Source organism: Coregonus clupeaformis, chromosome 21 (genome assembly GCF_020615455.1).
Source record: "Coregonus clupeaformis isolate EN_2021a chromosome 21, ASM2061545v1, whole genome shotgun sequence".
In the NCBI taxonomy this organism is placed as follows: domain Eukaryota; kingdom Metazoa; phylum Chordata; class Actinopteri; order Salmoniformes; family Salmonidae; genus Coregonus; species Coregonus clupeaformis.
Window position 1 is genome coordinate 14,094,087 of NC_059212.1, and position 20,492 is coordinate 14,114,578.

At 41.5% G+C, this 20,492-nt stretch overlaps 1 protein-coding gene across 1 annotated transcript in view; it reads right to left on the reverse strand.

Moving 5' to 3' along the window:
- The window catches only part of LOC121534571 (carboxyl-terminal PDZ ligand of neuronal nitric oxide synthase protein-like), a 32,521-nt gene extending 13,777 nt beyond the window's left edge, over positions 1–18,744 (reverse strand). Inside the window, exons 1-7 of the mRNA XM_041841147.2 lie at positions 18,371–18,744; positions 17,827–17,898; positions 8,318–8,410; positions 7,506–7,564; positions 7,263–7,371; positions 3,350–3,494; positions 2,874–2,998 (exon numbers count right to left, since the gene is read on the reverse strand). Of these exons, the coding sequence (XP_041697081.1) occupies positions 2,874–2,998; positions 3,350–3,494; positions 7,263–7,371; positions 7,506–7,564; positions 8,318–8,410; positions 17,827–17,898; positions 18,371–18,475 (708 nt within the window). The 5' untranslated portion in view covers positions 18,476–18,744. The remainder of the gene's footprint in view (positions 1–2,873; positions 2,999–3,349; positions 3,495–7,262; positions 7,372–7,505; positions 7,565–8,317; positions 8,411–17,826; positions 17,899–18,370) is intronic.
- Positions 18,745–20,492: the final 1,748 nt, after the last annotated feature.

A 20,492-nucleotide genomic window follows, 5' to 3' on the forward strand; every position in this document is an offset into this window, starting at 1 on the left:
AGTATCTTTACTTTACTATTTTTATTTTTGACAACTTTTACTTTTACTTCACTATATTCCTAATGAAAATAATGTATTTTTTACTCGATCCATTTTCCCTGACACCCAAAAGTACTCGTTACATTTTGAATGCTTAGCAGGACAGGAACATTTTCCAATTTATCAAGAGAACATCCCTGGTCGTCTCTATTGGCTCTGATCTGGTGGACTCACTAAACACATGCTTAGTTTATAAATGATGTCTGAGTATTGGAGTGTGCCCCTGGTTGGAGAGTGCCCCCCTAAATAAATAAAAAACAAGGAAATGGTGTTGTCTGGTTTGCTTAATATAAGGAATTTGAAATGATACCAAGAATGTGCAAAGCTGTCATCAAGGCAAAGGGTGGCTATTTGAAGAATCTCAAATATAAAATATATTTTGATTTGTTTAACACTTTTTTGGTTACTACATGATTCCATATGTGTTATTTCATAGTTTTGATGTCTTCACTATTATTCTACAATGTAGAAAATAGTAAAAAATTAAGAAAGACCCTTGAATGAGTAGGTGTTCTAACACTTTTGACCGGTAGTGTATATTTTAGCAATTACATTTACTTTTGATAGTTAAGTATATTTAAAACCAAATACTTTTAGACTTCTACTCGAGTAGTATTTTAAGTAGTATCTATTAAGGTATCTTTACTTTTACTCAAGTATGACAATTGGGCACTTTTTCCATCACTGTCATTATGTTACTGCGAGCTATAATTGTGTATATGACAGTAGGTAAAGCTCTATTTGGAAAGCTATTGCACTTCACCTATAGGCCTATCATCATAAAGCAAGGACAAGGACAGATCCATAATAATAGTAGTTCTGTGCTCTGAATACATCTGTCTGGGAATCAACACAATACAATGCAATTTAATACAATACAATAAGCTACAATACAGTGTCATACAATTAGCCAGCCAAGATAAAGCTATTGACAAGCAGAGAGAAAGAGAAAGCGGAAGAGCGAGAGAGAGAGAGGGAAAGAAGACCTCTTACAAGAGACTAGTGCTGAGCGATTATTTTTTTCATTTTTTAAACAACTAATTGAACAATGTCGGTTCAATTATTTGAATTCCATTTCATATTTTTTATTTTTTGGTGAGCTCAATGCACACATCGCACAGTTTGTCTAGAGATAAATCAGATACAGCCTGAACTGTGCGATGTAGTAGGGAATTAGTAGTTTCCAACAGGCCAATATTCTGCATAGTTTAGCGCATTAAAAACATGGTAATTAACTACAATGACCATTGCGCAGCTACTTGTCTGGTCTGTGTTTCTTTTACGACTGCTCCTATGGAAGAGAGAAGAGTGCAATATCATGAGGTGATACAGAGAGCAGCTGTTGCTTCGTGAGGTACAGTATCTCTACCTGAAAAACATGATCTAAGTGATTGATAGTTGGTATTCAGCAGTCATAGAAGTATGCCTTATTTACTTTGAAGAACTACAAAATAGTGATTTTGTCAGACAGCATAGGCAGCACCTCTATAGATATGATGACTTGGAATGAAATAATAAAGTCATCAAATAAACAAATGTAATATACACAACAGCTGAAATATTTAATTAAAGTTAAGTAATGTGAATAAATTATGGTAAATAAGTGTTAAGCAGTAATGGGCAGTCACTACCATCATGGGACCTTTATTAATAGTTTTATTCTGCGTTTAGTGTGTAGTGCATTTAATCTTTCAAAAATGATCGAAACTGAAATCGAAAAATAGACTATTGGACTGAAAGAGAGTGGTTGTTATCAGTCTTATAGTAAATATGGATGTCTTTGAGTGTCATTGTATTGTACAGCATGCTAGCCAGACATCTACCACGTTACAGTACAACAACTTATCTAGAGTCTAGATAGAGTTAAGAGTCAATCTCAGCTCATTTCAGATATAGGTATGGTTTGTTTTTTAGGATGATCCTTAGTTTACCCGTTTATTTGTTTATTATATTGATGGTATACAATAAAAGACAGACCGTTCAACCGTACTCTGACTGAGAGAATGTCCTTGTTATAAGACATTTACTGTAAACTAAAGCAACAGTCGTCCTTATCATATCAATATGGAATAATTGACTTCACTCAATTACATGAGCCAAAGAGATTAGAGAGGGAGAGTGAGAGAGAGAGAGAGAGAGAGAGAGAGAGAGAGAGAGAGAGAGAGAGAGAGAGAGAGAGAGAGAGAGAGAGAGAGAGAGAGAGAGAGAGAGAGAGAGAGAGAGAGAGAGAGAGAGAGAGAGAGAGAGAGAGATAGCGGGTGGTATGACACGATGGTTAGTAGAGCACTGGATAGCATCATGCTGTGCGTTTTCATCAATAAACCATAGGAACACATCAATATTACAACACAACCCTATGAAATATTTCTCAACCTTATGACAACAAACATGAGATAACAACCCAGTTCCACACTATATCCTTCAGTAGCGGCTGTTGATTTGTATAAAGCTCCTTTGAGGGCGACATCATATGCAGAAAACATGTTCTGTTTACAGTATTTATGAGGTTTGAAATTGTTAGATGATGGTGATTTCAATACCTTATTTTAGTCAAACGTGTCTTAAGTAGTAAGGATGAGCTTTGGTTGTGGAATTGTAGGGCACTGTATATGTTGGGTAACACTACTTTACACTGCTAAAAATAAGGTGCTTTGTGGTTCTATATAGCACCCTTTCTTCCAGCAGTGTATATAGTAGGGCGAAACGGTTTTGAAACTGAGTGAAATAATGTACTACCTGAACTTGTCCAATACAAACACATATTTGTGTTTTGTTTTGTAAAACATTTTGCAACGGTTTGCTCTAATAAACACAACCCAGGTCATATACATTACCTTTCCATCTTTACTGAGAAGGTCCTGGCTCTTGCTCTTGTCCAGGTCGGATGACAAACAGTCGATGCTTTCCTCTGTAGTGGCTTCAAGGTCGGTCGAATCAGACAATGCCAACCTCTTCTTGGCTGAGAAAGAGAAGGATGGAGAGAGAGAGAGAGGAGAAATGAGAGTGATAGAGAGAGAAAAAAATTATCAACAAACAAAAGAACCAACTATCACCAGCAAAAACGCATAACATAACCCATTCCTTATATACAAATAAATAGTACATAGTATTTTTATAGCGCTTTTCTCAGACCCAAAAACTGAAACATGGAATTCAAACTTGGCTGCTCTCCACACTCGCTGGAGTCACAACACACATGGGCCCCGTGTAGCTCAGTTGGTAGAGCATGGCGGTTGCAACGCCAGGGTTGTGGGTTTGATTCCCACGGGGGGCCAGTATGTGTAGCAGACGCTCTGGATAAGAGTCACACCTGGCACGGCGTCTGCCCCCTCTGCGTCGACAGTGTTGGAGTCCCCAACATCCTCTGAGCTCTGTTCCCCTGTCTGCTGCAGGGTCAGCTGGTGGCACACGTCAAAGGCCTGGCCCACCGTCTGCACGATGCGCATGGCCTGGGACTGGAGGTGGGCATGGGGGAGGGGAGGGAGGGGAGGGGAGGGGGGTAGGTGAGTGGAGGGAGGAGAGGGGGAAGAGAGAGGGAAAGGGGAAGAGGAAGGAGGGGGGAAGAGGAGGGAGGGGGAAGAGAGAGGGAAAGGGAAGGGGAAGAGAGAGGGAAAGGGGGAAGAGGCAGGAGGGGGAAGAGAGAGGGAAAGGGGGAAGGGGAAGAGAGAGGGAAAGGGGGAAGAGGCAGGAGGGGGAAGAGAGAGGGAAAGGGGGAAGGGGAAGAGAGAGGGAAAGGGGGAAGAGGAATGGAGGGGGAAGAGAGAGGGAAAGGGGGAAGAGGAAGGAGGGGGAAGAGGAGGGAGGGGGAAGAGAGAGGGAAAGGGGGAAGGGGAAGAGAGAGGGAAAGGGGGAAGAGGAAGGAGGGGGAAGAGAGAGGGAAAGGGGGAAGAGGAAGGAGGGGGAAGAGAGAGGGAAAGGGGGAAGAGGAAGGGGGGAAGAGAGAGGGAAAGGGGGAGGGGGAAGAGAGGGGGGAAGAGGAAGGAGGGGGAAGAGAGAGGGAAAGGGGGAAGAGGAGGGGGGGGAGATAGAGGGGGTAGTGAGAAGGAGATAGAAGAAGAAACAGTTGAAAGAGGGGGAAATAGAAAGAGGGGGGAGTGAGGGGTAGAAAGAGGAGGAGAACAAAAGAAAGAGCGAGGTAATTCAGTTCCTTACTCATCTGCTGTAGGTGCATGCTGGCGTTGTAACTGATTGGTTCATTCCAGAGCCGTTTTTCCTTGAGACCCAACAAGGCGCAATGCTCTCAGGAATTCATTGGTTATATAGTTATATACAGTTATCTATAGTTATATATAGTTATATACAGTTATACAGTGCATTCGGAAAGTTACATTACAGCCTTATTCTACAATGGATTCAATGAATAAAAATCCTCATCAATCTACACACAATACCCCATAATGACCAAGTGAAAACTGGTTTTTAGACATTTTTGCAAATTTATTAAACATTTTAAACAGAAATACCTTATTTACATAAGTATTCAGACCCTTTGCTATGAGACTCGAAATTGAGCTCCATTGATCATCCTTGAGATGTTTCTTCAACTTGATTGGAGTCCACCTGTAGCACATTCAATTGATTGGACATGATTTGGAAAAGGTACACACCTGTCTATATAAGGTCCCACAGTTGACAGTGTATGTCAGAGCAAAAACCAAGCCATGAGGTCGAAGGAATTGTCTTTAAAGCTCAGAGACAGGATTGTGTCGAGGCACAGATCTGGGGAAGGGTACCAAAAAATGTCTGCAGCATTGAAGGTCCCCAAGAACACAGTGGCCTCCATGATTCTTAAATGGAAGAAGTTTGGAACGACCAAGACTCTTCCTAGAGCTGGCCGCCTGGCCAAACTGAGCAATCGGGGGAGAAGGGCCTTGGTCAGACAGGTGACCAAGAACCCGATGGTCACTCTGACAGAGCTCCAGAGTTCCTCTGTGGAAATGGGAAAACCTTCCAGAAGGACAACCATCTCTGCAGCACTCCACCAATCAGGCCTTTATGGTAGAGTGGCCAGACGGAAGTCACTCCTCAGACAAAGGCACATGACAGCCCGCTTGGAGTTTGCCAAAAGGCACCTTAATGACTCTGACCATGAGAAACAACATTCTCTCGTCTGATGAAACCAAGATTGAACTCTTTGGCCTGAATGCCAAGCATCACTTCTGGAGGAAACCTGGCACCATTCCTACGGTGAATCATGGTGGTGGCAGCATCATGCTGTGGGGATGTTTTTCAGCGGCAGGGACTGGGAGACTAATCAGACTTGAGGGAAAGATAAACATAGCAATGTACAGAGAGATCCTTGATGAAAACCTGCTCCAGAGCGCTCAGGACCTCAAACTGGGGGCGAAGGTTCACCTTCGAACAGGACAACGACCTTAAGCACACAGCCAAGACAACGCAGGAGTGGCTTCGGGACAAGTCTCTGAATGTCCTTGAGTGGCCCAGCCAGAGCCCGGACTTGAACCCGATCGAACATCTCTGGAGAGACCTGAAAATAGCTGTGCAGCGATGCTCCCCATCCAATCTGACAGAGCTTGAGAGGATCACCCAAATACAGGTGTGCCAAGCTTGTAGTGTTATACCCAAGAAGACTCGAGGCTGTAATCACTGCCAAAGGTGCTTCAACAAAGTACTGAGTAAAGGGTCTGAATACTTATGTAAATGTGATATTTTAGTTTGTTATGTTTTATAAATTTGCAAACATGTATAAAAACCAGTTTTTGCTTTTTCATTATGGGGTTGTGTGATGAAAAGAATTTTTTTTTTTAATACATTTTAGAATAAGGCTGTAACCTAACAAAATGTGGAAAAAGTCAAGGGGTCTGAATACTTTCCGAATGCACTGTATATAGTTATCTATAGTTATCTATAGTTATATATAGTTATCCAACCTAGAGCAATAATACTGCAAGGTCTGAAGGCGGCTTGTCTTGGTTGTTTTCATTCTCAGTGGGATATTGACAGTGTGCTTTTAAAAGACCTCACATTCACACGTCTCTGTAGCTTAGCGGAGGTATGCTGCCACAATGCTGTCATTCACTAAGCCAGAGCAAATGTTGTGTGTGACTGTGGGTTTCTATGGTGTAATATAGTCCTAAACATAGTTATATGTTCATGGTATGCTATGTAAAGTATGTACTACTGTTCTATACTGTATAACAATATTTTTTTCATTTTCGGTAGATCACCACCCATTTTGTATTGACATGGCCACTGCTGAAATTGAACCCACAACCTTTGTGAAACCAGCACTGTGCTTCAACCAACTGAGCCACCTGGATGACAAGGCAAGCTCTAAGATTCCGGGGGTACTATAAACCCTATACAGTGATCCATGGGAGGCCACATGAAGGCCAGTAAATCAAGTCCAGTATCAGCGGTTCACCCTCCCCTCCAATGGCCAAAGTTCGATCTGGAAGCCTGAGATATGAGCTTCAAGGCTGGAATCATCTGAATGGCACGACTACACTATACAGGATTACAGACTGTGTCTCTGTTCTCTGGTAAGTAAAGATGGTGGGTGGTACAGCTTGAAGATGACATTAAGGACAGAATTAAAAGCCTTTTTCTTCCCACCTCACTCACTGACTGCGTCCAAAATGGCACCCTATTCCTTATGTAGTGCATTACTTTTGACCAGGGCCCATAATCCCCAATAGGGAATAGGGTGCCATTTGGGACACAGACACTCATTAGTATGCTGCTTCACTCAGTCACTGTCTACAGTACATGACTGGTATCCATGGTGAAGTGATGAGAGCCAACCTCATTGGTGGGGATGCTATCCAGGCTTTGTTATGCTGAAAATTGGTGCTGTTTCATATGCAGCTATGGGGTCGAATTTTTCTTGCATGCAGGGTTGTGTGAAATTGAAATTCATCAGGTGTGTATACTGTGTATAGAGGAGAAAAAAATGTGTGTGTGTGCGTGTGTGTGTTTGTATAGACAAAGCTCTCGAAGATCCCTATTGATCCAAGAGTCCCAAGACTCCAAGTAAAATATAATGAATCATGGCACATTCCCTATACCCAGCCCCCTTCCCTAAGCAGCTGCTGCCACGATCTGATACCCTGTAGAAATAAGCGGATTATATATCACTGATCTGGAACCTGTGGATAACTTTCATCTCATACCCAGCCCATTCCCACAGAGCTACACACTGGCTTACCCATATAATCACATAGAACATATACTGTCGAATTATAGGATCTCCAAGGTCTTACCTTCCTCTTGGATTTGAAGACATTACAATGGAACATGTTGCTCTTTCCATCTCTCGCAATGTAACTGAATATCTTCAAGTCCTGGGCATCATGTGACACATAGAAAATCCTAAATGGGACGGGGAAATGTCTTGATTTCAATCTTAACTACTCAACCAAAAATCATCAATGGGTCTGTATGGACATACCAAAGAATAGTCTTAAAGAAGATTTTGTTTGAGGCCACTTTGCGCCTGTCTTTACCTGTAGATTGGGTCTTGTGTTATCATCACGGTGTTGTCATCCCACGACCACTCTTTCCTCTGGAACACAACCACAGAACAACAACACTTACACAATGCTGAAATTCACTTCTATGACTTATAGGTATTTCACCTATAAGAAATATATATGGACGGTCTTAAACTTTTTCCATCTGCAGAGACACTCAAGATGAGGGACCTTGCAGCTTCCATGAAGGACAAAGAGCTATGGCATTCAATCATTTGTCAAATAACCACATTTCACAACCATAAGCCATTCCGCCTCCATATGCAAAGAAAGCCTGTTTAACATTTGACAATAAAACCGCCTTTTCATCATTGATGATGAATTTTCTTTGTTTTACTGCGTCTGGAAAATAACAGTTGCACACTTCACACTGGTGGAAACATTTAGTAAATCTAGCCCTTCAATATGATGGGCTAAGAAATAACATAACAGTTTCAGTTACTTGTATCATTGACCTTGGTGCAATATAATAGTTGATGTACAAAAGTTGAAATTGAAATGTATCCATTCACTACTGTAAGTCGCTCTGGATAAGAGTGTCTGCTAAATGACTAAAATGTAAATGTAAATAATACAATAATACAATACAATAATTCAATAATACAATAATTAAAAAATTCAATAATACAATAATTCAATAATACAATAATGCAATAATTCAATATTTCAATAATTAAATAATACAATAATGCAATAATTCAATAATACATTGATTCATCACGAATACCAAAGTTTTGGTAGCTACTCCGACTTCATCAGCGTTTCATATTTTGAAGGAGACTTACCTTTTTCTTTTTTCGCAAAACCACCCTTACACCATCCGCAGACACGATGATGTTGACTTTCTTCTTCTTGATGTTCTTCAATTTAAATTCATACTGTGAGGGGAAATGTAAATTCCATAGATTTGTACATGAAACTGGAATATAAAATGATCCATACAAGCACACGCTATATAGCCTAGGTGTGACATCATGGACTTTGTGTATGTGTATCATGTCATTATAGTTTGCACATAACCACAGAGCAGGGTTGGGGTAAATTCCATTTCAATTTATTCCTATTCAGGAAGTAAACTCAGATTCCAATTCCAATTTTCCTCAACCTTGTCAGAGATACAGTTCCTGTTGAGATGCAAAGGGATGGAAACATGTATATTGAGGCAGGGAGTGAGTACTTAAGTATTTAGCATCATTGTCCCTACAAGACACCATCTGCTGCTGAGAGTAAATCAAAGTTTGAGTCAACACAAAGGCTGAAGAAAACGGGCAAAGTCAGATTGTAGAGCTGGCAAAGTCTCCAGCAACAATGTTCCCCCTCCCCTCAGAGTGCATTAGACATGAAGGAAGACTCAGCAGTGTGCACCGCTTTTATCCTTGCCCTTGATTAGTTAGATTAGTTAGATTAGTTAGAACCGTTGCCGCTGCCTCACTGCAGTCAAAAGGGACCAGAGATCAGGGCCAGACATCAAAACAACAAATACTCATCTAAAATAAACATGTTTTCCCCAAATGAGGAAATACAACATCAGAAGTCGATTTGATCAAATGAGGACTTTTATCAAAAGCATTTTTCCCCCCTCCGATCCTCAACCAAAAGACTAATCAGGATTCTCTCATGTCAAAGGTTTGAAGATTCTCCCTGCTGCTCTTCTTCTCCTGTAAAAATATATGATATTCTGCCTGTTCTATTGGCTGACTTTTTACTTAATTTTTAGTATTGGACTATGGACTAATTTATGGACCGTACTATTGTGTGAACTATTTCACTGTATTGCCGTTTGATTGTATTGTCTTGCTTTCTATAGGATTGTCTTTCAATATATCCTGTGCCTGCCAGCAATAATTGCCCCACTGGAATAAATGATGCTCATTAAAGTTGTAACCTTCAAGATTTCATGGTTCCTTTAGATATGTATAGGCTGTGGGCTCCTCCTGTGGTCACACCTTAGCCACACCCACAATCACTTCCTGGGGTGTATTCATTAGTCGCACACCGTAGTAAAACAAGGAATAGTTTAAAAGCATAGTTCTCACCCATACAAGTGAAAACTTTCTCAAAACTTAGGGATATTGTATTGATCATCAAGAGAAGTTTCCTTTGTGTGGACTATTGACTTACAGGAACCAAAGTGTGGAAGGCTATTTCTAAAGCCAACTTATATATGTGGGGGTTTTCTCTGTGGAGTATTTTCCTAGCAACTGAACTGGTAAGATCTTGCCTTATTTCATTTTATTTTAGGCTGAATTATTATTTCATTGCATTTTTTCATTTTTGGGATTTCTTGATGGATTTTTTATTGGAGGACAGAGGCATTGTTGCTCAACTAAAACAGAGACTTGATTGTGCATTTTTGTTCAGACACTGAGCCTATTCATTCCAATCCCCGAGCCGACTAGGTGAAAAATCTGCCAATGTGCCCTTAAGCAAGGCACTTAACCCTAATTGCTCCTGTAAGTCGCTCTGGATAAGAGCATCTGCTAAATCATTAAAATGTAGAAATGTAGATTGTGGGGGATTTTGCTTTGATTCTGTATGCCAGCTAATTCAACTGTAAATACACATAATTATTTTCTCCCTTATTTTTCTATTAGTGGTAAACTGTTTAGTGCTAACTGACCATTATAGCGTGACCTGAAGAGTGCAGTAGACATGAAGACTTATGTTGGTGCCCCAAACTAATGCCTAGGCGTTAGCTTAACAGGTTAACACAGTCTTGTTTTACACAGGATATCCGGGTTCGGAACGTGGTCAATCAAAGATGCGTAACCAGGCCAGCACAGTACAGCCTGGCTCAGCACAGGTTCAGTGGTGTGAAAATGATATTATGCCTGAGGTGGGGGAAGGGATGGACAACCAGAAAGATTAGACATGTCAGGGCATCCCTGCTACTGCCTCCCCAACACAGCCCTATAGGCACCGGGGCTACACACCACCATCCACCCCCACACAGCCCTATAGACACTGGGGCTACACACCACCATCCACCCCCACACAGCCCTATAGACACTGGGGCTAGACAGCATCATCCACCTCCTTCCCTTATCCTCTGAAAGTGGGAAATGAGGGGGAACATAGAGAGGATGGGTCTCCTATATTCATGTGTATCAACAAAGCTCTGCCTCACAAAGCCTAGAAATAGAGAATAGAGCAAAGTGGGTATTTCCCCTCTCTTTATGCTATTGTATGGGATTTAGAAGACAGCAACGCCTGTAGAACGGATGTGGTGTTTTTTAGTCCCAGCTGATGCAGTCTTACCTAGCCTGGTTTCAGATATGCTTGTACTGTCTTGCCAGAAATCACCATAGGAGTTGGCAGCACAAAGAGATCTGGGACCAGGCTAACATTTCCACCATACAGTAGGACATGTACTCTACTGTATGCCAACAAGGGAACCTGGCCCAAGATGTATGACTTCAATAAACACTAAACACGTGTTGGGCCCAATGCCATTATGCTGAGAAAGGACACTTTACTTTCCTAATTTTCCCCCTTTTGTACGCCAACAGAGGAAGTGGAACCTAATCCAATAAGCATGACTTAAATAAACACTTGTTGGGTGCCATGCTTTAATGTTCACAACGGATATGTTTCACTTTCCTCCTTAGAAGTTATCTCTCTTACTGGGCTTTATTCCATTATGTTCACAAAAAATATTCCCCCTTCACTTTCCTCCTTTTATCATCCCAGACACCCTGGACCAACTTCAATTTGCATATTGCCACAACAGATCCAGAGACGACGCAATCTCAATTACACTCCAATCTGCCCTCTTCCACCTAGAAAAGAGGAATGCCTATGTGAGGATGCTGTTCATCGACTACAGCTCAGCGTTCAACATAATAGTGCCGTCCAAGCTTCTCACCAAGTTCGGGACCCTGGGACTGAACACCCCCCTCTGCAATTGGATCCTGGACTTCCAGACGGGAAGACCCCAGGTGGTAAGAGTAGGCAACAACACCTCCGCTACACTGACCCTCAACACAGGGGCCTCCCAGGGGTGTGTGCTTAGCCCCCCTCCTGTACTCCCTGTTATCCCACGACTGTGTGACTCCAACTCCATCATTAAGTTTGCTGACGACACGACAGTGGTCGGCCTGCTCACCAACGGCGATGAGACAGCCTACAGAGAGGAGGTCAGAGACCTGGCAGCAGCGGTGGAAAAAGTACCTTATTGTCATACTTGAGTAAAAGTAAAGATACCTTAATAGATACTACTTAAAATACTACTTGAGAAAAAGTCCAAACGTATTTGGTTTAAATATACTTAAGCATCAAAAGTAAATGTAATTGCTAAAATATAATTAAGTATCAAAAGTAAAAGTAAAAGTATATATACACTACCAGTCAAAGGTTTGGACACACCTACTCATTAAAGGGTTTTTCTGTATTTTTACAATTTTCTACATTGTAGAATAATAGTGAAGACTTCAAAACTATGAAATAACATATACGGAATCATGTAGCAACCAAAAAAGTGTTAAACAAATCAAAATATATTTTATATTTGAGATTCTTCAAAGTAGCCACCCTTTGCCTTGATGACAGCTTTGCACACTCTTGGCATTCTCTCAACCAGCTTCATGAGGTAGTCACCTGGAATGCATTTCCATTAACAGGTGTGCCTTGTTAAAAGTTAATTTGTGGAATTTCTTTCCTTCTTAATGCGTTTGAGCCAATCAGTTGTGTTGTGACAAGGTAGGTGTGGTATACAGAAGATAACCCTATTTGGTAAAAGACAAAGTCCATATTATGGCAAGAACAGCTCAAATAAGCAAAGAGAAACGACAGTCCATCATTACTTTAAGACATAAAGGTCAGAAAATACAGAAAATACGTAAAATGGCTCTCATGAGGACCGCCACAGGAAAGAAAGACCCAGAGTTACCTCTGCTGCAGAAGTTAACAGCCTCAGAAATTGCAGCCCAAATAAATGCTTCAAAGAGTTCAAGTAACAGACACATCAATCAATCAATCAATCAATTTTATTTTATATAGCCCTTCTTACATCAGCTAATATCTCGAAGTGCTGTACAGAAACCCAGCCTAAAACCCCAAACAGCTAGTAATGCAGGTGTAGAAGCACGGTGGCTAGGAAAAACTCCCTAGAAAGGCAAAACCTAGGAAGAAACCTAGAGAGGAACCAGGCTATGAGGGGTGGCCAGTCCTCTTCTGGCTGTGCCGGGTGGAGATTATAACAGAACCATGCCAAGATGTTCAAAAATGTTCATAAGTGACAAGCATGGTCAAATAATAATCAGGAATAAATCTCAGTTGGCTTTTCATAGCCGATCATTTAGAGTTGAAAACAGCAGGTCTGGGACAGGTAGGGGTTTCGTAGCCGCAGGCAGAACAGTTGAAACTGGAATAGCAGCAAGGCCAGGCGGACTGGGGACAGCAAGGTGTCATCATGCCCGGTAGTCCTGACGTATGGTCCTAGGGCTCAGGTTCTCAGAGAGAAAGAGAGAACGAGAGAATTAGAGAGAGCATACTTAAATTCCACAGGACACTGGATAAGACAGGAGAAGTACTCCAGGTATAACCAACTAACCCCAGCCCCCCGACACATAAACTACTGCAGCATAAATACTGGAGGCTGAGACAGGAGCGGTCCGGAGACACTGTGGCCCCATCCGAAGAAACCCCGGACAGGGCCAAACAGGAAGGATATAACCCCACCCACTCCGCCAAAGCACAGCCCCGCACCACTAGAGGGATATCCCCAACCACCAACTTACAATCCTGAGACAAGGCCGAGTATAGCCCACAGAGGTCTCCACCACAGCACAAACCAAGGGGGGCGCCAACCCAGACAGGAAGATCACGTCAGTAACTCAACCCACTCAAGTGACGCACCCCCCCCAGGGACGGCATGAAAGAGCACCAGCAAGCCAGTGACTCAGCCCCTGCAACAGGGTTAGAGGCAGAGAACCCCAGTGGAGAGGGGAACCGGCCCGGCAGAGACAGCAAGGGCTGTTCGTTGCTCCAGCCTTTCCGTTCACCTTCACACTCCTGGGCCAGACTACACTCAATCATATGACCTACTGAAGAGATAAGTCTTCAGTAAAGACTTAAAGGTTGAGACCGAGTCTGCGTCTCTCACATGGGTAGGCAGACTGTTCCATAAAAATGGAGATCTATAGGAGAAAGCCCTGCCTCCCGCTGTTTGCTTAGAAATTCTAGGGACAATTAGGAGGCCTGCGTCTTGTGACCGTAGCGTACGTATTGGTATGTACGGCAGGACCAACTCGGAAAGATAGGTAGGAGCAAGCCCATGTAACGCTTTATAGGTTAACAGTAAAACCTTGAAATCAGCCCTTGCCTTAACAGGAAGCCAGTGTAGGGAAGCTAGCACTGGAGTAATATGATCAAATTTCTTGGTTCTAGTCAGGATTCTAGCAGCCGTATTTAGCACTAACTGAAGTTTATTTAGTGCTTTATCCGGGTAGCCGGAAAATAGAGCATTGCAGTAGTCTAATCTAGAAGTAACAAATGCATGGATTAATTTTTCTGCATCATTTTTGGACAGAAAATTTCTGATTTTTGCAATGTTACGTAGATGGAAAAAAGCTGTCCTTGAAACAGTCTTGATATGTTCGTCAAAAGAGAGATCAGGGTCAAGAGTAACGCCTAGGTCCTTCACAGTTTTATTTGAGACGACTTTACAACCATCAAGATGAATTGTCAGATTTAACAGAAGATCTCTTTGTTTCTTGGGACCTAGAACAAGCATCTCTGTTTTGTCCGAGTTTAAAAGTAAAAAGTTTTCAGCCATCCACTTCCTTATGTCTGAAACACAGGCTCAACATCAACTGTTCAGAGGAGACTGTTTGAATCAGGCCTTCATGGATGAATTTCTGCAAAGAAACCATTACTAAAGGACACCAATAAGAAGAAGAGACTTGCTTGGGCCAAGAAACACGAGCAATGGACATTAGACTGGTGGAAATCTGTCCTTTGGTCAGATTTTTGGTTCCAACCGCCGTGTCTTTGTGAGACGCAGAGTAGGTGAACGGATGATCTCCGCATATGTGTTTCCCACCTTGAAGCATGAAGGAGGAGATGTGATGGTGTGGGGGTGCTTTGCTGGTGACACTGTCTGTTATTTATTTAGAATTCAAGGCACACTTAACCAGCATGGCTACCACAGCATTCTGCAGCGATACGCCATCCCATCTGGTTTGCACTTGGTGGGACTATCATTTTGTTTTTCAACAGGACAATGACCCAACACACCTCCAGGCTGTGTAAGGGCTATTTGACCAAGAAGGAGAGTGATGGAGAGCTGCATCAGATGACCTGGCCTCCACAATCACCCGACCTCAACCCAATTGAGATGGTTTGATATGAGTTGGACCGCAGAGTGAAGGAAAAGCAGCCAACAAGTGCTCAGCATATGTGGGAACTCCTTCAAGACTTTTGGAAAAGCCTTCCAGGTGAACCTGGTTGAGAGAATGCCAAGAGTGTGCAAAGCTGTCATCAAGGCAAAGGGTGGCTAATTTGAAGAATCTCAAATATAACATATATTTTGATTTGTTTAACACTTTTTTGGTTACTAAATGATTCCGGATGTGTTGTTTCAATGTTTTGATGTCTTCACTATAATTCTACAGAATAGTAAAAATAGTAAAAATAGTAAAAAATAAAGAAAATCCCTTGAATGAGTAGGTGTGTCCAAACTTTTGACTGGTACTGTATATATATATATATTTTTTTTACTATTTTGATATTGATTACTGCACTGTTGGGTAGAGCAGGCAACTTAAGCATTTCACTGTACTTGTGCATGTGACAATAAAACTTGAACTTATAGAAATTGTCTCTCTCTGGGTGTCATTGAGGAACTGGCCAACCTCTGTGTGACACAGACGAGGAGGCATCACTAGATTAAATGTAACATTTGGCTCTCCCAGCTGACTCTGCAGCAGTTAAATCATCTCTGTAACACTGTAATATTCTGGCCACTGCAGTATCCGTTAATGCCAGACACCATTGCCATCTCTGTCTCATCTCTCCAGAGGAGAGGACGTCTCTTAAAGAGATTGTTAGGGATATTGGTTTTAAGACTTAGAAAGAGGACTCTTCATACAGAGATGGTTAGTATATATTGGTTTTATAAGATTAGAAGAGATGGTTGGTTTAAGGCCTTCCCACACTGTACATCGGATTCAGTCTTTTACGATTATTCCGTCACACTGTGCGATGTTACCAAATTAAAATCTTGATAACAACCTGGCCAGATCGTACGATTTGCTTCAGTTCTGTCGCCACATTCTGCGATTGTCTTGCGAGGCTACGTCAGCTGACTGCTACGTCAACTGCAGCGATGTATTTGTCAATGTAAATAGTCCGGGTGGCCATTTTATTAATTGTTCAGCAGTCTTATGGCTTGGGGGTAGAAGCTGTTAAGGAGCCTTTTGGTCCTAGACTTAGCGCTCTGGTACCGCGTGCCATGCGGTAGCAGAGAGAACAGTCTATGACTATTGGTCAGTCACCGGGATCGGCTCGTAACACCAGGAACACTACACTATAAATGCTAGAAAGTTCTGACACTGCCATAACTTTGTCCGAGCCTACGACCGCACGTAGTGGTACTTAATCGGCAGACCTAGACTCTAGCTGTGTTCGAATACTCATAGTAACTGCACTAACCTTACTATTTGTGACGTAAATTGAGTATGTAAGTAATGCTTATTGGTCATAGTATGGATATAGTTAGTATGCCAAAAGTTCCCGGATGTCATACTAAATTTGACAAAATACGAAGTATACAAGCAGTGGACACTATTTCCGTGCTTTTAGGGCCCATAATGCAATTCTTCAGAAAATGGGTGTGGCTTCACATTTTCAGATTTGAATAAAATGGTGGAAAATATGCAGCCGAAGTCCGACGAGAGCGGATATAAATTCATTGCTTTAACTAATTATGACAAATGTTAAGAAAATGTTGAACAAAGTAATAAAGTACTGACTTTTCAAATAAGTTATGTTACACATTATGTTGGCTGACAATTTGTTAGCTACGCTATCCTTACGAACCGCATAGCATTACAGCAGTATGTACCGGTATGTTAGCAAGTTACCTAACGTTAGTTGGTTACTAATACATCAAACTTGCCAGGCAGTATATTAACTATATGCTATCTAACTAACTACCCAACGTTTATTGTCTTGATTATTCATGTCATTCTTAGCTAAGTCGTTGTACGTTCTCAATGGACATTGTTAATTCTGGCTATCTACTCCGATTTCAGAGCACTCTCGTCTGAGTGTGCCAGAGCGCAGAATAACTGATTAATTTACGAACGCTCAACACCCGTTGAATATGGCCGGTGTCAGTATTAAATGTTGCCAAAAAAAAGCATAATTAAATTGTTGCCAGCAGCACAGTTACAGTCACCAATGCTCTGGATAACATGAAAACAGCCTAACCAGCTCTGCTAAGGCGAGAAAATTGGTATTCTCTCATTTGTGTCTGGAAGTAGCTAGCCAACGTTAGCCAATTAGCTTGGGGGCTTGACTGCCGTTGTAAGGTCAGAACGCTCGGTTCAATCCTACTCCTCCTACTTTGAGCGCTCTCTGGCACTCCAGATTGAATTTGCGAACACACCCGGAATCGTAAAATGTCTAGCTAGTAATTTGTTATGCTAACAAGCTAGCAAGAGGTTGCATAGCAACAGCATCAACTTCCGGTAGACAGGTGAAGCGCTAGTATGCTCAACTGAAAGATACCATTTGTTTACAGTATACTTAAATGAACTAATAGTATGTAGTATATGCTCAATAAGTATGTAGTATACAGTATGTTAGTATGGGTATTCGAACACAGCTTCTGTCACACTGAACTAGCCAAGATGTCCGACAATAATTTATGACCTAAGAATTTGCCCAAAACGTGGACCTTTTGTCTGGGTCCACAAAATCGTGGCAAAAGATGGCGAAGATCGTACAGTCTGTGCGGGCCTTTAGACTGTTATTATAGTCTTATAGCCTTAGAATAGTATGATTGATTTGCAATATTTGATAAGAAGCAATGTCATTCTGTTTGATATGCAGATACCATACCAATGTGAGAGAGTAGAATATTAGTCTCTTAAAAATATATTCGGCATGCACACACATGAACACACACACACACACACACACACACATACAGTCCAAGTTTTGAAGGGCATTGCAATACTCCTAATATAGACAAAGTATCATTTCTGGAAGGGAGAGAAAAACATGTAATATTATGGCCTACAGATAACAACTACATAATTGTGTTGAAGTATTGTTGAAAGTCTCTTACCCGTATCCTTCTCATTGCAGCCACTATCTCCATTCGGCTATTGGGACGACCGACTTCCAGACTGCCAATGTACTATAATATTTACAAAGTTATGAGATGTCATTAGTAATTCAAGTAGCCTATTGATATTTTCAACTCTTACTCTGATCTCAACTGCTTCTTGTCAAAAGGAGTTCACTATACATTCTGAAGAAATTGTTAGGGTACTGTAAATGGATTTGAATAGCAAACAAGTGGGTATATAGCTTAATAAAATGTATGAATAGATGTCAAAAAGCGCACTGTAACCTATAATCTAACACAGTGCATTTAGAATTCAATCAACAAGCACAGTGTAATATTAGGGTACGATTCAAAAAATAATAATATGTAAATCTATCCTCATTGCATTATATTGTCATAATATTTTGGAAGAATATAATTTTGGATATCAATACATTATTTACTAAGCCCGACGCCAGGTCACTCCTACTATCCTTAGCTACATTGTTGCCCCACATTGATAAGCAGTTACTGCTGTTTATAGCCTACTAGGTAATCTTACCTTTGCCTCGAAGCAGACCCCATGCTGAAATGCCGCCTCGTTGTGCATGGGGATCCTCAAGTCCTGTGCATCATCCACTAAATTATACTTGGTTATCCCTGGCATCGCCCTTCTGATACACGACTAGTCCGACACTAGTTTTATGCCAACGCTATTAGAAGACTGTAAATACGCGCATCTCGCTCAACACTCACGAAGGTCTTTGATTGGTTAGTCGCCTAGCTCCCAGAGGTCATTCGGATGGAACCACTGTGCGCGACAAATTAATTATGTTAACACCATATGCGTCTAGCGGTCCAATTTGATACAGTCCGAGCTAGAATATCTGCCGCTCTAGTGGCGTTTTGGATGACGCACAATTCTCAAGGGCCGGATTCGATTATGCTGAGCCGCGGGGCACCGGTCTATGACTGAAACGGGCAAAAGCGGTGAGGGAGGAGCGAACTTCTCAAATCGAACATTTATCTTCCCCGGTCATGTTGTCAACAAGGCAGCATGGTGCATCGTCCAGAAACATACATCTCTTTTCCATGAAATATATGTTTGAATTGTCAAACTGGTTTTCATTGGGAAGGCAGATAAAGCGATTTTATCAAAGCAATCACATTTACATGTGAAAACATAGCATCCTACTCCTTACTCCACATTCACTTTTGTTTTGAGCCGACTTTGGCGTGTGCTTTTAACTGGGCACCTGGCTCAAGCCTGGGAGGCAGCCCGGTTCCAAAACTAATGCAATCAACTTTCACCCGGTGCAAAACATGCCTAACCGGGGTCCCGGGCAGATTAATCGAATCAAGCCAAGGTTGTCCGTTTTTCCTGTATAACCATAAATAAAAACAACAGGTGATGCGCAGTTTACGGGCGTGCCAAATCAAATCAAATTGTATTTGTCACATGCGCCGAATACAACTGATGTATACTTTACCGTGAAATCCTTGCTTACGAGCCTTTCCCTAACAATGCAGAGTTTAAAAATGATAATAAAAAGAAAAAAGATTAACAAGAGGAATAAAATAATAAGAATGGAGCTACAGGGAGTACCAGTACCAGATCAATTAGTTATTTAATGTAGATATGTACATGAAGTCAAGGTAAAGTGACTACGTATCCGGATAGATAATAATAAAATAAAATAAAGAACAGAGTATCAGCAGCAAATGATGAGTGTAAAGAAAATGTTGTAGTTTTAAAGCAAGTTTTTCTGCAATTCTACACATTTTGCCATGGGGCAAAGAGAAAACTGTGCGGTTTTACAGCTAATTTCCTGCAATTCTACCCATTTTGCCATCGGGTGGAGAGACATGTTTACCGTTGTAAAGCTAATTTTGTGCAATTCTACACATTTTGTAATGGCTTATGCCATGTTAATATGATATCTGAGTGAGAATGACTAACAATATCAATGGGGGCCCACTGGAGGTCAGGGCCCCTAGGCATGTACCCTGCATGCCTGGTCGGCATTTGTCCATGATTACAACAAGTTTAGATACAACGCATTCAGAGAGTATTCAGACCCCTTGACTTTTTCCACATTTTGTTACGTTACAGTCTTACTCTAAAATTGACTAAATTACTTTTTTCCCTCATCAATCTACACACAATACCCCATAATGACAAAGCAAAAACAGGTTTAGACATTTTAGCAAATTTAAAAATCAGAAATACCTTATTTACATAAGTATTCAGACCCTTTGCTATGAGACACGAAATTGAGCTCAGGTGCATCCTGTTTCCATTGATCATCCTTGAGATGTTTCTACAACTTGATTGGAGTCCACCTGTGGTATATTCAATTGACTGGACATGATTTCAATTGACAGCCAGAGCCTGGACTTGAACCCGATCGAACATCTCTGGAGAGACCTGAAAATAGTTGTGAAGCGACTCTCCCCATCCAACCTGACAGAGCTTGAGAGGAACTGCAGAGAAGACTGGGAGAAACTCCCCAAATACAGGTGTGCCAAGCTTGTAGCATCATACCCAAGAAGACTTGAGGCTGTAATCGCTGCCAAAGGTGCTTCAACAAAGTCTGAATACTTATGTAAATGCAATATTTCAGCTTTAAATTTTTCGTAAAACCTGTCTTTGCTTTGTCATTTGCTTTGTCATTATGGGGTAT